The following is a 15,847-nucleotide window of genomic DNA, read 5'->3' as shown; positions in this document are numbered from 1 at the left end:
TGTGATTGACAGAGCAGCTCACATGATGCCTGAATATGTGAAAGGTATCACCCCATGCAAAGAGGAATCTACAAAAATCCCTTCATGAAAAGTGATTTTTCATAAAGGCCCATGCAGTCTAGACCTTGTTGAGGATTAAAACACTACTGCATTTTTTAGGAAATTCGGCCGTAACTCATTTCATTTGTGTCTCCTTTCCAGAGTACACTAGTCCCTCAGTTCAATTTTCTAGACGTCTTCCCCAAAGTGACCTGCAGACCTCCCAAAGAAGTGATCAACATGGAGCTGGATCCTCAGCAGAGCTACAAAGAGCCAGGAATGGATCAGAGAGCATTCCATAGTGAAATATTCCAGAGACCTTACCAATATCTAAGACGGTTCCATCAGAAAGAAAACCTAGACACATTCCAATACCAAAAAGGCTCTGTTGAGGGCAGCCCTGGCGAATGCATCCAACACCTCCTGATTTACTCCGGGGTGATAAACCCATCCTGGTCAGAGCTTCGGAACTTTGCTCAGTTCCTGAACTACCAGCTCCAAGATTGTGAGGCCTCTGTCTTCTGTCATCCCAGCCTTGTTGAAGACACATTGGTGGGCTTCAAGAACTTTGTGGTCACCTTCATGATCTTCATGGCCCGAGATTTCGCCACACCTACACTTCACACATCTGACCAAAGTCCAGGGAAGTACATGGTCACCACGGCCGATGTTGAAGAAGAGGACCTCACCCCTTTCTCTCTCCGGAAGAGGTGGGAGTCAGAGCCCCACCCATATATTTTTTTCAACAGTGACCACACATCCATGACGTTCATAGGTTTCCATTTCCAGTCCAACCAGAATGGTGGTGTTGACGCCATAGACCACTTGAGTGGGAAAGTAATCAAGAAGGATGTTATGACAGTGCAACTATACCAGGGACTGTTGCTTCAGAGGGTGCCCTTCAACGTTGACTTTGACCAGCTGCCCAGACATGAGAAAATTGAAAAACTGTGCCTGGCATTGGGTATCCAGTGGGCCATTGACCCTGATGAAACATACGAGCTTACAACAGACAATATGCTTAAGATCCTTGCCATTGAGATGCGTTTCCGGTGCGGCATCCCTGTCATCATCATGGGAGAAACCGGCTGTGGGAAAACCAGACTCATTAAATTCCTTAGTGACCTGCGGCGTGGGGCTGCTGATGCTGAAACCATGAAGTTGGTCAAGGTCCACGGAGGAACAACTGCCAACATGATCTACTCCAAGGTCAGGGAGGCTGAAGAGCTGGCCCGCTTCAATAAGGCCCAATATCAGTTGGACACCATCTTGTTCTTCGATGAAGCCAACACCACAGAGGCCATAAGCTGCATCAAAGAGGTCCTGTGCGACCACACAGTGGGTGGCCAGCCCCTGGCTAAGAATTCTGGCTTGCATATCATTGCAGCCTGCAACCCTTACCGGAAGCACACCCAGGAGATGATCTGCCGTCTGGAGTCAGCCGGCTTGGGGTACAGGGTTAGTGCAGAAGAGACGGCCGAGAGGCTTGGCTCCATCCCCCTGAGGCAGCTGGTGTACCGTGTCCACGCTCTGCCACCGAGCCTGATCCCCTTGGTGTGGGACTTTGGACAATTGAATGACTCTGCAGAAAAGCTCTACATCCATCAGATTGTCCAGAGACTGGTGAAGTCCATCAAGGTGGTGCAGAGCGAGACTCATGTAATCACGGAAGTGCTTTCTGCCTCTCAGGGTTTCATGAGGGAAAGACAAAATGAATGCAGCTTTGTCAGCCTCAGGGATGTAGAACGCTGTGTGAAAGTTTTCAAATGGTTTTACGACCACAGTGAGATGCTCTTGTCTAAGTTGGCTTCCTTTCTCTCTGAGACTGGGGTCATCCAAAATGACTTTGAGAGAGATCCTGTCCTCTGGTCCCTGGTTCTGGCCATCGGGGTATGTTACCACGCCTCTTTAGAGAAGAAGGAATCTTATCGGAAAGCTATTTGCAAGTTCTTTCCAGCACCGTATAATGACAGCAGGGTTATCTTAGATGAGATAACACGAACCCAGGATCTTTTTCTGAATGGCATATCTCTGAGGAAAACGATTGCTAAGAACTTTGCTTTGAAGGAGAATGTCTTCATGATGGTTATCTGCATCGAGCTCAAGATTCCTCTCTTCCTGGTGGGCAAGCCCGGCAGCTCCAAATCTCTTGCCAAGACCATCGTGGCAGATGCCATGCAAGGCCAGGCTGCACACTCGGATCTCTTCCGGAACCTGAAGCAGGTCCATTTGGTGTCATTCCAGTGTAGTCCACATTCCACCCCACAGGGCATCATAGGCACCTTCAAGCAGTGTGCCCGTTTCCAGCAGGGGAAGGACCTTGAGCAGTATGTGTCCGTGGTGGTGTTAGATGAGGTTGGACTAGCAGAAGACTCACCCAAAATGCCCCTGAAGGCTCTGCACCCATTGCTGGAAGATGGATGCATTGAAGACGATCCTGCCCCCCACAAAAAAGTTGGCTTCATAGGCATTTCCAACTGGGCCCTGGATCCTGCCAAGATGAACCGGGGTATATTTGTGTCACGTGGCAGCCCCAACAAAGGAGAGCTCATTGAGAGTGCCAAGGGAATTTGTGCTTCAGAGCCCCTCATCCAAGAAAGAATCCAAGGATACTTCACATCCTTTGCCAAAGCCTACAAAACAGTGTGTAAGAGTCAGGACAAGGAATTCTTTGGGCTTCGTGACTACTACAGCCTCATCAAAATGGTCTTTGCTGCAGCAAAAGCTTCTAATAAGAAGCCCTCCCCTCAGGACATTGCACATGCTATCCTTCGGAACTTCAGTGGCAAAGATGACATCCATGCCCTGGATATTTTTTCAGCCAATTTACCTGAGGCAAAGTACACAGAAGAAGTCAGCACCATGCAGCTGATCCACCAGAATATATACGGCCATCTTCAGAAGATGCATGGCAGAGAGCTGGATGATTCTGAGTCCCGTTACCTGCTTGTGCTGACCAGAAATTACGTGGCCCTGCAGATCCTACAGCAGGCATTCTTCATTACAGACCAACCAGAGATTATTTTTGGATCCAGTTTTCCCAAGGATCAAGAGTATACCCAGATCTGCCAAAATATCAACCGAGTAAAGATCTGCATGGAAACCGGCAAGATGGTGGTGCTGCTCAACCTGCAGAACCTCTATGAGAGCCTCTACGACGCACTCAATCAATACTACGTCTACCTCGGCGGTCAGAAGTACGTGGACCTTGGTCTGGGGACCCATCGGGTCAAATGTCGGGTTCACCCAGACTTCCGCTTGATAGTCATTGAGGAGAAAGATGTCGTCTACAAACATTTTCCCATCCCCCTCATTAACCGGCTGGAGAAGCACTATCTGGACATCAACACTGTTTTGGAGAAATGGCAGAAGAATATCGTGGAAGAGCTCAAGGTCTGGGTGGAGAAGTTTATAGATGTGAAAGCTGAGCAGTTTCTAGCCAGACCCAAATACAGCCCTTCTGACGTCTTCATTGGGTACCACTCAGACACGTGTGCCTCTGTGGTGCTCCAGGTCCTAGAGCAACTAGGGCATGAGGCCTTGACTGATGAGCTTTACCAGAAAGTCTCTGAGCAGGCCAAGTCAGTGCTGCTGGACTGTGCCACCCCTGATGCTGTGGTTCGGCTAAAAACTTCTGCACTAGGCCTCTTCGCAGAGTCCCTATTGCAAGAATACTGTTACAGGCAGCAACATAACTCCTTTGGAGACTTCCTCCAAGCTCATCTTTGCACAACAGATTCAGAACGCCATGCCATCTTCACAGAGGTGATTATATATTTTACCCTTTTCCTCTTTTACCTCAGGGTCCTTGACTCCCTAGCATCAAGAATTCAAGATCTTTTGCAAGTCAGTGTATAGGAACCATAAATGAAGGTGTTTAGACTTTTTGTTCCTCTCATGGTAAGTGCAGGGAGACTTACATATTTATACATATTCAGTTTAACTAACTTAGAGTACCCATTTTTGTGCAGTGCTGTGCACAGGGTTTACCGTAGCAGATGAAATCTCACATCTGAGAAGTGCCAAGGACTCGGGATATAGAGATGAATTGGTACAGGGCTTGTCCTTGATCATCATACAGTGTAAGGTTGAAAGACATTAACGAATGGGTACAGTTGATATCATATGATAGTGTTATCCACAGAGGCAAAGAGGAGTAACACAGATCAGGATATGCAGTCACATGAACCCATCTTAAGAGGTGACCACCAAGCTGATTGTAAAATATGGTTGGGAAGGTATTATAGGCAGAAGGCCCTACTTGAACAAGAATATCAAGGTTTTAAAAACCACATCTGTGCAGGAAACCAGGAATTAATCACTGATGAAGCTTTCATTTCAGGCTGCAAGTGCTGGTAGATGAGGATGAGATATGGTGGGAATGACTTCATGGAGGGTCTTAATTAGTGGCACCCAGGAGTTCTATCTTTCTTTTATAGAGGAGGAGATGGAGAAATGTGTGTGGAAATGTGTCCCACTGCCTGAGAGAGGGAGGGGGAAAAGTCTGATACAAGATTCACAGAAAAGATAGAACAGTAGGGAGGCTACAGTACCAGTTCAGTCAAAGTAGAGGATAGATGGGTAGAATTGAAACATAGTGAGTATGCAGATTGGCAGAGAAATATCTAGGAGATAGGAGCTGGGGATGAACCCCTGGATTCTTCCTTGGTTGACCAGAAGTTTGGTGAATCAGAATCTAGTTATGAGCAACAAGTTTGGCTGAGGAAACGGTTAATTTCATTTGCTTTAGGCTTTGATATTCCTGTAACATCTAGGTAGTCTACCATCAGTTGGATATAGGAATAAGAAGCACAGTGGTTAGGCCAGCCTGGAGATGATAATTCAGGACCCGGGATATCAGCATGTCCTTTAGGAGTGTCTTGGTTGCACTGTGTGGTGTGATCCAGTGGCAGGGGAGAACTGCTAACAGCTGTGGGAAGGAAAGGACCTTAATGGCCAGCTCCATCGGAAAATATGAAGTAAGATTGCAAAGGAGAAATGGCATTTCTTCTGAGCTCTAAGGTATCATCAGGACTCTCAATGAGGTCCAAAGTAGGAAAAGACAGTGAAGTCTAGGAAGAAGATTCAAAGCCATCTTAGTAGCTCATTTGGTAAAGAATCTGCCTGCAGTTCAGGAGACTAGGGTTCGATCCCTGGGTTGGAAAGATCCCCTGGAGAAGGAAATGGCAACCCACTCCAGTATTCTTGCCTGGAGAATTCCAGGGACAGAGGAGCCTGGTGGGCTACAGTCCATGGGATCACAAAGAGTCAGACATGACTGTTCAAATCACTTTCAGTTTTAGGAACAGGATGAGTCTTCTCTGCAATACCTTAGATCCTGTTTACCTCAGCACTACCTAGTTTTGGAAGATTCCTCTGGGTTTAAAATTTTTTCTATCTGTGTATCAGCTGCACAATGAGGAGCCCATAGAAGATACTTGCTGAACATCCTCATGTTTCTGGGATCTAACCTAATAGACATGCTACACAGTGAATGATTTGCATTTCCTGCCTTTGCAGATCACTACGTTCTCCAGGCTGCTAACCAGTCATGACTGTGAACTTTTAGAATCAGAAGTAAAGGACTGGGCTGTGAAACTCACCATCCTGTCACTGCAGCAATTTGACACCAAGTACTCATTCCTCAAGGAAGTTCGGTGAGAGTCCCTGCCTTCCTCTCCTGCTCCTTTCCCTTCTCAGAATCAAACACGTTTTCTATATACCCCTTATATTACCCATTGCTTTAGAGAATATTATCATCAATTTTTAGGATGGAAAACTCAATTGGATAATTTCCTTTTTCTTTCAGAAACTGCTTAGTTCATGTAGCCCGTTATAATATCCTCATTATTCAAACAGACTTTGAAGACAAAATTCACAGTGCTCAGCTCATCGCCTCAGCAAAGTATGTTTTTGTTATTTTTCTCAGAAACTGAATAGGAAACCCCAAATTTATTCAGGTGCTCCTAAAGAATTTCTTCCCTGAAAACAGTATAGTATCAGAATAAGCATAGAAATAAAATTAAAAATTTTTCTTTTTTAATTCCCTACATGTGGACTAGAGAAAGAAAGTGAGAAAAGGCTCATAACAACACAAAAATAGCCAATTGCAAGAAGCATTAAGTAGCAGAATATTAGCAGGATTTAAAAGAGTATCCTTGGAACATACGTTAACAGACATGATTTGTCAGTATTTGTTTTAAATTGCATGCTACAAATTTATTGCAAGTTTAAAGGCCATAATGGTACTTAAATGCTTTCAGGAGAAATTTGATGCTTTTAGAATTAACTACATTCTCTTATTACTTGCTGCTGCTGCTAAGTCTCTTCAGTCATGTCCTGCGCTATGCGACCCCATAGACAGCAGCCCACCAGGCTCCTCCGTCCATGGGATTTTCCAGGCAAACCTTATTACTTGATGTTAAAGTAAAAGAAATTGCTGGACCTTCTAAAGCATTGGAAGCCATATTTCACATCATAGTTGTCTTTGTCCATTGGTTGTCTGTTCACAGATCTCTGTTTCTTGAAATGGAAAAGTCTACTACCCTTACCCTAAGTAGCATCAGAGCAAACCCATCAAGGATTACAAGACAGGGTTCCTGATACATTTTTAAAAATGCCATTTCAAAGAAGGCAACACAAGAATAGAGGAAAGAAATGAGCCTATTTAGAGAAGTCTTGACCCTGTTCTCCTGTAAGAGAAGATAACAAGGGTGAGGGTGTGAAATCTATTTAAAGCTAAAAATCATGAGATGGACATGAGTACTCCAAAGTCACCATTCAGCCATTTTACAATGTATATATATTATTTTATTTTCTTCATTTTTGTTTTGATTTGTTTTGTCTTTGCTTCTTTGTTTTTAAAATAGACATTTGACTATAAATGAAATCAATAAGATACAAGGAAATAAGGACTATATCTTAGTCTGTTTCATTACAAAACTGTCCCGGATGGGAAGTGGAACATCCTATGTGGGATTCCATGGAGGTAGGACCAAAATATTAGTGAATATGTTTGTATAGTAATGTTTAAGTTATTTCTCATTTGGTCCTATGATGTACAATGTATGACATTAGAACATTAATGTCAATTTCAACAATATTTGTTTCAGGTACAATTAGATTTCTTACTGCTGATTAATACATAATTGATCATCTTTGGACTGGCTGCTCCAATGTGCAGCACTTTCTTTCATTACTTGTTGATTAAACACTTGATTAATCTCTGGTTCCTCTGTTTTTACTATATGGATAATGCAGAGCGATATTTCCAACTAACATTGTTATAAATGTGTCGATACTTTATGCCTGCTTCTGGAGCCAGAAAATGCTATCTTAAATCTCTCTTTCTCTCTCTCTTTCCTTCCTGAGGAATGAGCCACCCAATATTTATCACACAGGCACATCTTGTTTAACTGTGCTTTATTGCACTTCACAGATACTGCTTTTTTCTTTCTTTCTTTCTTTTTTTTTTTTTACAAATTGAAGGTTTGTGTTAATTCTATCAGTGCCATTTTTCTGAAAGCTCAGCTCTTGTCTCTGTGTCACATTTTGGTATTCTCTAAATATTTCAAATCTTTTCATTATTATATGTGAATATAATCATCATTGTAATGACCTGTGATCAGTGATGTTATTACTATGACTAGCTGAAGGCTTAGATGAAGGTTAATATTTTTTTAGCAGCATAGTATGTTTTGGTTGTTTTATGTTTTTTTTGTGGTACAATACAGTATTTTTTACATTAAGGCATATACATTGTTTTTTTGAGACATAATGCTATTTAATAAAATGCAATATAGTATTTTATACATAACTTTTATAAGCACTGGGAAATCAAAAAACTTGTGTGACTCAATTTATTGCAATATTCACTTTATCGTGAAGGTCTGAGCTTAATCCCACAGTATCTCCATGGAATCTCCTGTATAAGAAAATTTGATATTCTAGAAATAGGAAATAAAATTTACTTTAATAATGTCATAGTTAATGGGAGGCAAACATTGCCAGTGTCTCACACCCCTCTACTAATTGTGATATGGCATTTAATAATAATTTATAAAAGAATGGCAAGCCTTCTTCAAATACTTTTTTTTAATAAGTTAGTCATTTCAGTTCTTATAACTGATTTTTATGCTAAAGTTTCTAACATCTATAGCATGACATCTATATGCTTCCTGTGTATATTCAAGAGATTAGACTTTAGGATACAAATCATTCATTCAACAGTGTGTTAAAATGTCAGGACAGTGGTATATCCTGCTTAAAACTGTTGGGAAGAAACCAGAGGACACAGGGAAGATTCTGGGGCTTGTTTTCCCAGGGCTGTGGCATTCTGTGCACATCGACGACCTCCGGGGATCCACAGTCCTGGTTTTGGACATACCTAAACTGCAGGATGTGGCCATCAGCCAGCTGTTTAAACCAGAAGATCCCCCTAAGGGTGAGTCTGGAGAAAAGGTCCTTGGGGAGATAGGATGGTGGGAGCGGAAGCCAGGAGGTGTGCACTCTGCTGCGAGGACAGGTCCTCAGGCTACTGTCCCCCAGTCCAACACCTGCCCCTTGGCAAGAGCTCGGGACACATTTGCTGAACTGAGTATTGATGAATCCAGGGCACCATCTGCTGCTTCCAAGGCCAGGAGAAGACAGTATTTCCACAAGGTCTTTGCAGGTGCCTGTGGAACATGTCAGAATCTGTTTACCCTGGCTTCCGGATCAGCCTTCTGAGCCCAGGGTGGAAGCTCGGGTTGCCACTGGTGAACCACGTCCAGTGGGTGAGTGGAGGCTGATCCGTGTGACTGACGGTCTCTCCCTTGGAGCCCCTTCCTGAGGCTGGTGCCAGGGAAACCCGAATAGATCCCCAGCACACAACGCACACGATGTTGCCAGCGCTCCCCACCGCCACTTCTGCCTCTGAACAGTAGCTCCATTGTTTTGCTTCTTTCCAGTCAAGGAGGGATGCCAAATCCAAGAAGATGGTGAGGAGGCGATGGAAACTGAGGCGGTCACATCACAGCAAGTGGCAGACGTGGAAATGGAGACAGAAAGTCCTGAGAAGAACACCAGCCCAACCTCCGGACCAGAAAATGATGTAAGTTCTCACTCCAAGCCTTCTGGCTTTGGGCTCCCCTTCCTTAGACTTGCACCCAGGGGTCCAAGGAGTGGACTCAGCTGGCCAGGGCTCAGCCCAGCACTCCTCTCCCTGCCTCTGTGAGTGCAGGTGGATCACCAGCACCAGATCTGACCTTGGCTTTTCCTGATGTCCCGTGGTCAGTTTTTCTGACAAGGTCCCCAGGCACATAGGATTGTCTTGTAGTGGGTTTTTGTTTGTTTGTTTGGCTGTACTACATGGCTTGCAGGATCTGATTAATAGTTCAATCTGACCAGGGATTGAACTCAGGCCCATGGCAGTGAGAGTGCAAAGTCCTAATCACTGGACCACCAGGGAATTCCCTCACAGTGTTTCTCAGGGGAACTTGACAAGGGCATGTGGTGGGAGCTTGGGCAGGAGGAAAACTGTGCCCCTGCATGCGATGCCTGGACCTCATCTCTGGCATCACCTGGATTTTCTTGACATGTAAGTGGCAGAAATGGAAGGCTTGCTTGTCTGTCAACAGACGCAGATCCTGGACACCACCAGGCTGCTGAGAAGCTGTATTCAGGGTGCCGTGGGCATGCTCAGAGACCAGAACGAGTACCGTCAGCGCAGCGTTCGGAGGGTGTCCATCCTCCTCAGCCTCCTAGACAAAGACGGTGAGTACAGAGGTGTGGGAGCCCCTCTTGTCCACACCCCAGCCTGGGCTCCTCCGTCGGTCCATGAATCATCCCCCTGGATGATTTGGAAGCTCTCCATGGCTCCCAGAAGCAGCTGACTCTCTGGCAATCTATGCGTGCCTCTGGGATTTCTGTAGACTCGACCTGGCCAAAGGAGACGGGCTTCCCTTCCTGCTGGGATGGGTCTGGGATGCCAAACCCACCACCCTGTGCCCAGGGATGTGCTGAATGCACGTCTGCTCTGCTTTTCCTCAGCCACTTTCTTACGGGCTGCCAAAATGCGACTCTATGACCTTTTAAAGAAGCAAGAAGAGAATTCTGTCTACGATGTGAAGGACTGGGTGGTGAGGGAGGCCTTCAATCAGGATGCTCTGCAGGAGGCCGGCACATTCAGGTACCGCCAGGAAAAGAAGCCAGGGTCTGGGTGGCAGTTATATGGTGTCTGCTAGACTCTTCTCTACTCTGGTGCGTGTTTAAATTTTTCATGAATGTGAAAGTCACTTAGTTGTGTCCGACTCTTTGTGACCCCATGGACTATACAGTCCATGGGATTCTCTAGGCCAGAATACTGGAGTGAATAGCTATTCCCTTCTCCACAGGATCTTTCTGACCCAGGAATTGAACTGGGGTCTCCTGCATTGCAGGCAGATTCTTTAATAGCTAAGCTACTAGGGTAGCTTTGTTTTGTTTTTTTCATAACAAAAAACAAAGCAAAGAAAACCCAGAACATCTGTTCTTGTTGGATGTAGACCTGTACCAGTATGTCCATTCTCAAAGACATGGTGCCATTTTAGGTGATTAAGTAAGAAGGTAATATGTAGGGGAGGGAAGACAGTTACTTTCCTAGGCCTCCTATATGAAGTTATTTGATAATGACCAAAATAAAACCCAGAGTATTCATAGACAGTTCATGGTCCTTTATCTACAAACCTTGATGCTGTTCTCAAGACAAGCCTAGGAAAACCAATGTGGCCCAGGGTTGGGGGGATGGCTCTGCTTCCCAAATGGAAGATGCCACCCACTCCCACCTGCAAGGTTGTCTTAGACCTGGGACTTCACCACTCTGGTCCTCAGTTTCTTTGTCTCTGAGAGAAAATTAAACTCACCCAGAGGCTTGATCTCGGCAGGGACGTGTTGCCTTCCTGCTGTTGGCTGGAGTGATGTGTGGGAACATCTTGGATTAAATAGACAATGTAAGCTTATTGATTCTGGTTTTGTGACTGTAGGGTTTTTCAGCTTCTATGTTTTCCTATAACTATTTTTCTTTTCTTTCTCAGTTGTACATTCTGAAGAATCAGACATGGACCTGGAATTATTTTCATTTCCCTTGGTTCCTTGTTTAGACTTTACATAGTGCTTCTTAAAATCTTTATTTTCAGTGTACCCTTGACAACACCCCTTCATTTACTGTATTTCCTATACTTACTGGTGTTCATAGGGTGTTTAAAGCAGCAAGAGTCCTCCACTTGTCACTGCCCTGCTGTTTGCTGTGTCCATACTCTCTCCCTCCCACACAGGGGCTGCCGCAGGGGCTGACCAGCATCTGAGTCCAGGTGGAGCTCTGGAACCTCCTGGTCCACTCTCACAAGCCTTTGGAGGCTAACTGCTTGCTGACCATGTGTTTTGGACTTCAATTATTTGCCTTCTTGAAATTATTCCAAATTGAGATAGTCTTTATATAGTCAGTCCTCTGTATCTGCAGGTTCCAAATCTGCAGAGTCAACCAACTGCGGGTAGAAAATATTTTGGGGAGAAAAAAAACAAGAAAGTTCCAAAAATTGAAGCTTGAATTCACCACATGTCAACAACTATCTGCACAGCATTTGCATTTTATTTACAATGGTTTATGCAGACTTTTTATTAGGTGTTATAAGTAATCTTGTTTTTCAGTCCCTCAGTCGTGTCTGACTCTTTGCAACCCCATGATCTGCAGCATGCCAGGCTCCTCTGTTCTCCATCTCCTAGAGTTTCCTCAAATTCATGTCCACTGAGTCGCTGATGCTATCTTATCATCTCATTCTCTGTCACCCTCTTCTCCTCCTGCCCTCAATCTTTCCTAGCATCAGGGTCTTTTCCAATGAGTCAGCTCTTTGCATCAGGTGGCCAATGTATTGGAGCTTCAACTTCAGCATCAGCCCTTCCAATGAATATTCAGGGTTGATTTCCATTAGGATTGACTGGTTTGATCTCCTTGCAGTCCAAGGGACTCTCAAGAGTCTTCTCCAGCACCACACTGCAAAAGCATCAATTCTGCGGTGCTCAGCCTTCTTTATGGTTCAGTTCTCATGTTAATACATGACTACTGGCAAAATCATAGTTTTTTCAGACCTTTGTTGGCAAAGTGATGTCTCTGCTTTTTAATACACTGTCTAGGTTTGTAACAGCTTTCCTTTTAAGGAGCAAGCATCTTTTAAGTTCATGACTGTAATCACCATCCACAGGGATTTTGGAGCCCAAGAGAATAAAATCTGTCACTGCTTCAACTTTTTCCTCTTCTATTTGTCATGCAATGATGGGACCAGATGTTGTGATCATAGCTTTTTGAATGTTGAGTTTCAAGCCAGCTTTTTCACTCTCCTCTTTCAACCTCATCAAGAGGCTCTTTAGTTCCTCTTCACTTTCTGCCATTAGATATGAGATCATCTGCATATCTATATATCTGAGGTGGTTGATATTTCTCCTAGCAATCTTGATTCCAGCTTGTGATTCTCCAGTCCAGCATTTCAGATGATGTACTCTGCATATAAGTTAAATAAGCAAGGTGACAATATATAGCCTTGACCTACTCCATTCCCAATTTTAAACCAGTCAGTTGTTCCATGTCCAGTTCTAAGTGTTGCTTCTTGGCCCACATACAAGTTTCTCAGGAGACAGAGAAGGTGATCTGGTACTCCCAACTCTTTAAGAATTTTCATCTTTGGATGATTTAAAGTGTATGGAACAATGTGGATATACAAAGGCTACATCATATTATATAAGGGGACTTGAGCATCCTCAGATTTTGTGTCTTTGAGGGTCCTGGAACCAACCCTCTATGGGTAAGGAAAGATGACTGTACTTGGGATTTTCCAGCATGCAGGTTCTACACATGTGGCCAGGTACAGCTTCCCCCAGTTCTCCTTGCAGTCAGCTCTTGCCTTTCACTCTCAGTTTTATGCATATTTCTGGTTCAGCATTTTTAAAAAATATTTCTCTATTTTCTTTTCTAAACAGAGCCTGTCTTTCTCTCCCCAATATTAATTACCTAGTAGTAGATTTCTTAGGCCTACCATGAGAATTTGTAAACGACTTATCAAGTTTATTTTTATGATAAATATAATTGTAGCAACAAACTTTAATGTAGTTAATATAAGCATTGAAGTTTACATATATGTAAATAATCAGTTTACATATATACGTATATTCAGATCTAGTGTACATAACCATCAACACTGAAAACTAAGTTCTAAATAAAGACATATTTTCTTGTTTAATGTGACCTGGAATGAAATCACTTTGTTCTCTTTATTATATACTATACACAACAGATATTGTTTCCTAAAATAACATTTTTTTTTTCAAATGAATTTGGTCATTTTCTTTATTTTGGGAACCTAGGTGACTTGTTCTGGAAAACAAGTTAATAACAAAATAAATACTACTTGGCCTTTTCAATGAACTAGTTCCAATTTATTAGAGATAGTATTAAGGACCTCCTTTCCAGTTCTGCTTCTAAGCTTATTTTGATTTGTGATTCTCTCTCCTAGTACTTAAAAATTATGTGCATACTAAGTCACTTCAGTCATGTCCAACTCTTTATGACCCCATGAACTGTAACCCACCAGGCTCCTCTGTCCATGGGATTCTCTAGGCAAGAGTACTGGAGTGGGTTGCCATTCCCTTCTCCAAAAATTATGTAAAAAATATGAAAACACAGCTGTAGTGTGAGCATAGTAGAGCAGATGTTTTGTTACTGCCATGAAGGCACAAAATGTGAAAAGGATGCAGGCATCCCAGAGTGGTCTGTGGTCCCTCTAACCTGAGTGGTCCCGGCTCTCTCTCTCCCACACACAGGCAGACCCTCTGGAAGCGGGTCCAGGGTGCTGTGACTCCCCTCCTGGCGAGTGTGATCTCCTGCGTGGACAGGGATGGCAACCTTGAGCTGCTGGTCAGCCCACACTCTCCGTCCTGGGCGAGAGACCTTTGGATGTTTATTTTCAGTGACATTAAACTTCTGAACATTCCTCTTGTGACGATGGATACAAGGTGAATAGAAGACTTTCTTTTAATGGGAGGAGAAAAAGCCCTATAACTTAATAGGCTCTCCAAGATGTTTAATGAAATATAAGTATGGATTTAAAATCACATTGAAGTTGGCTCTTTTTGTAGCCTGAAGGGCATGACAATACAGTAACAAAGATTTGATGTGAGTTCTGAAAAATTCTTGTTTCATTCTTGACTTTCCTCATTTCCTTGTGCTCAGAATACCCTTTGCAGTTAAAATGGCCAACTTCCAATTCGTCTACACTGGAGAAGCTGCATGTAGGGGAGTGTTTATGTTGATTTTCCCACTCCTCCTGCCAAAGGCAGGAACCACAAACCCTGTCCCTAGGCCTGATCTTGTGTTATCTCAAGCTCAGTTGTCCAACCAAAACTTTGTTGTTTGGCTTTCAGGGGGCTCTGACTCTCTGCACAGGTATAGGGCAAGGGTGGGTTCAGATACCACCAGACTGGTTCTGCACAAAAATTCAAGCAATTTTCCAGCCCTTGTTTGTTTTGGTTTTGTCTGTAAAACCAAATGATTATATAAGATCATCCTTGAGTTATTTTATAGCATAAAAACGAGCTGTTCAGTAGACCAGGGGGCTGTCTTTGCAGCCCACTAAGTCCCCAGTACTTGGAGAGGAATTGGCATCAGAAATAGATCTCATCTTGTGTCTTGAGTGCCTTCTTACTAACCACTTAATTCTTGGTCCTTATTTGGCTGATTACAGGTCTAAAGGGAAGATGTCCTACACCATGGTGCAGAACAACATGAACATCTCAGAGAAGACGTCCAATAGCGTCCCATTTAGCTGGAGAATCAATGACTATCTGGAGGATCTGTGGGTCCACACTCAGTACATCACAGGAAATGAGGGTGAGCCCAGCGATGGTAGGAGGGGGTTTGTTCTGGCAGGAGGAGACCCTGCTACTCTGTCATAGATCATCACCCCCATTCTGAGTCCCCTGGACAACTAAGGCACCGGGACTCAAGATGTCTCCAGCTGAGCCCTTCTCAGCAATTGCCAGTGACTGGATTAGAGTAGTACCTTTGCCCAAACTGAGCCATCAGTGTCCTCCCTTGCTTTGCTGTCGTACACCAAGTCGTCTGGCCACAGGCATTCTAGCAAAACCAGTGATCACACAGAACTTTGGGGAAAGTCATCTTTCAGACATGAACTAATCTTTTCAAAGTTTATGTGTAGCACTGCTTTTTGCAAATTGTGGGGATCATTTCATAAGGTAGTAATGTCAAATTACTGAAACTAACATAATATGGTACATCAATTACATTTCAATTATTTTAAAAAAGGAAAGATTTCTTTTAAAAATACATGTCAAATACTTGAAGATGAACTTATTTTTCTAGGTACATGTACTACCACTGTTTCTGAACAAACTCAAAGCAGTCTCTCTCAAGGAGAGAGTATTTCTCTTTCACACCATATCCTAACGGACCCTACTTTTCTATGATAGCACATGACTTAGGGGCTAGCACCCCTTCCACTAGAAGTCAGATCTTTTTGTTTTGAGCAGCATTTGACTGCAGGTGCTGGAAGGCAGCCCACTCTTTCCTGTTTCATTTGGGTCCCAGGTTCCTGAGGTACATTATGACTTGGTAGAAATAAAATCAGCCTGTCCCAGATTGTGTTCTCTTTGGAGCTGGCTAGGCTTTTATGGAGGAGGAGCAGAAAAGGGTGACAGAGGATGAGATGTTGGATGGCATCACCAATTCAATGAACATGAACTTGGGTGAACTCTGGAAGATGGTGAGGGACAGGGAGGCCTGGCA

At 43.7% G+C, this 15,847-nt stretch overlaps 1 protein-coding gene across 1 annotated transcript in view; it reads left to right on the top strand.

The window, feature by feature from the left end:
* Positions 1-15,847, top strand: part of LOC512869 (ring finger protein 213-like) — a 128,565-nt gene that overhangs the window by 68,773 nt on the left and 43,945 nt on the right. Inside the window, exons 28-37 of the mRNA XM_059878372.1 lie at positions 202-3,804; positions 5,560-5,696; positions 5,849-5,944; positions 6,909-7,027; positions 8,363-8,482; positions 8,988-9,130; positions 9,657-9,792; positions 10,069-10,207; positions 13,867-14,058; positions 14,787-14,932. Of these exons, the coding sequence (XP_059734355.1) occupies positions 202-3,804; positions 5,560-5,696; positions 5,849-5,944; positions 6,909-7,027; positions 8,363-8,482; positions 8,988-9,130; positions 9,657-9,792; positions 10,069-10,207; positions 13,867-14,058; positions 14,787-14,932 (4,831 nt within the window). The remainder of the gene's footprint in view (positions 1-201; positions 3,805-5,559; positions 5,697-5,848; positions 5,945-6,908; positions 7,028-8,362; positions 8,483-8,987; positions 9,131-9,656; positions 9,793-10,068; positions 10,208-13,866; positions 14,059-14,786; positions 14,933-15,847) is intronic.

The sequence above is a fragment of the Bos taurus genome, chromosome 19, assembly GCF_002263795.3.
Source record: "Bos taurus isolate L1 Dominette 01449 registration number 42190680 breed Hereford chromosome 19, ARS-UCD2.0, whole genome shotgun sequence".
Lineage (NCBI taxonomy): Eukaryota > Metazoa > Chordata > Mammalia > Artiodactyla > Bovidae > Bos > Bos taurus.
Note: the sequence above shows the minus strand (reverse complement) of the source record. Positions and strands in the feature narration are given on the sequence as shown.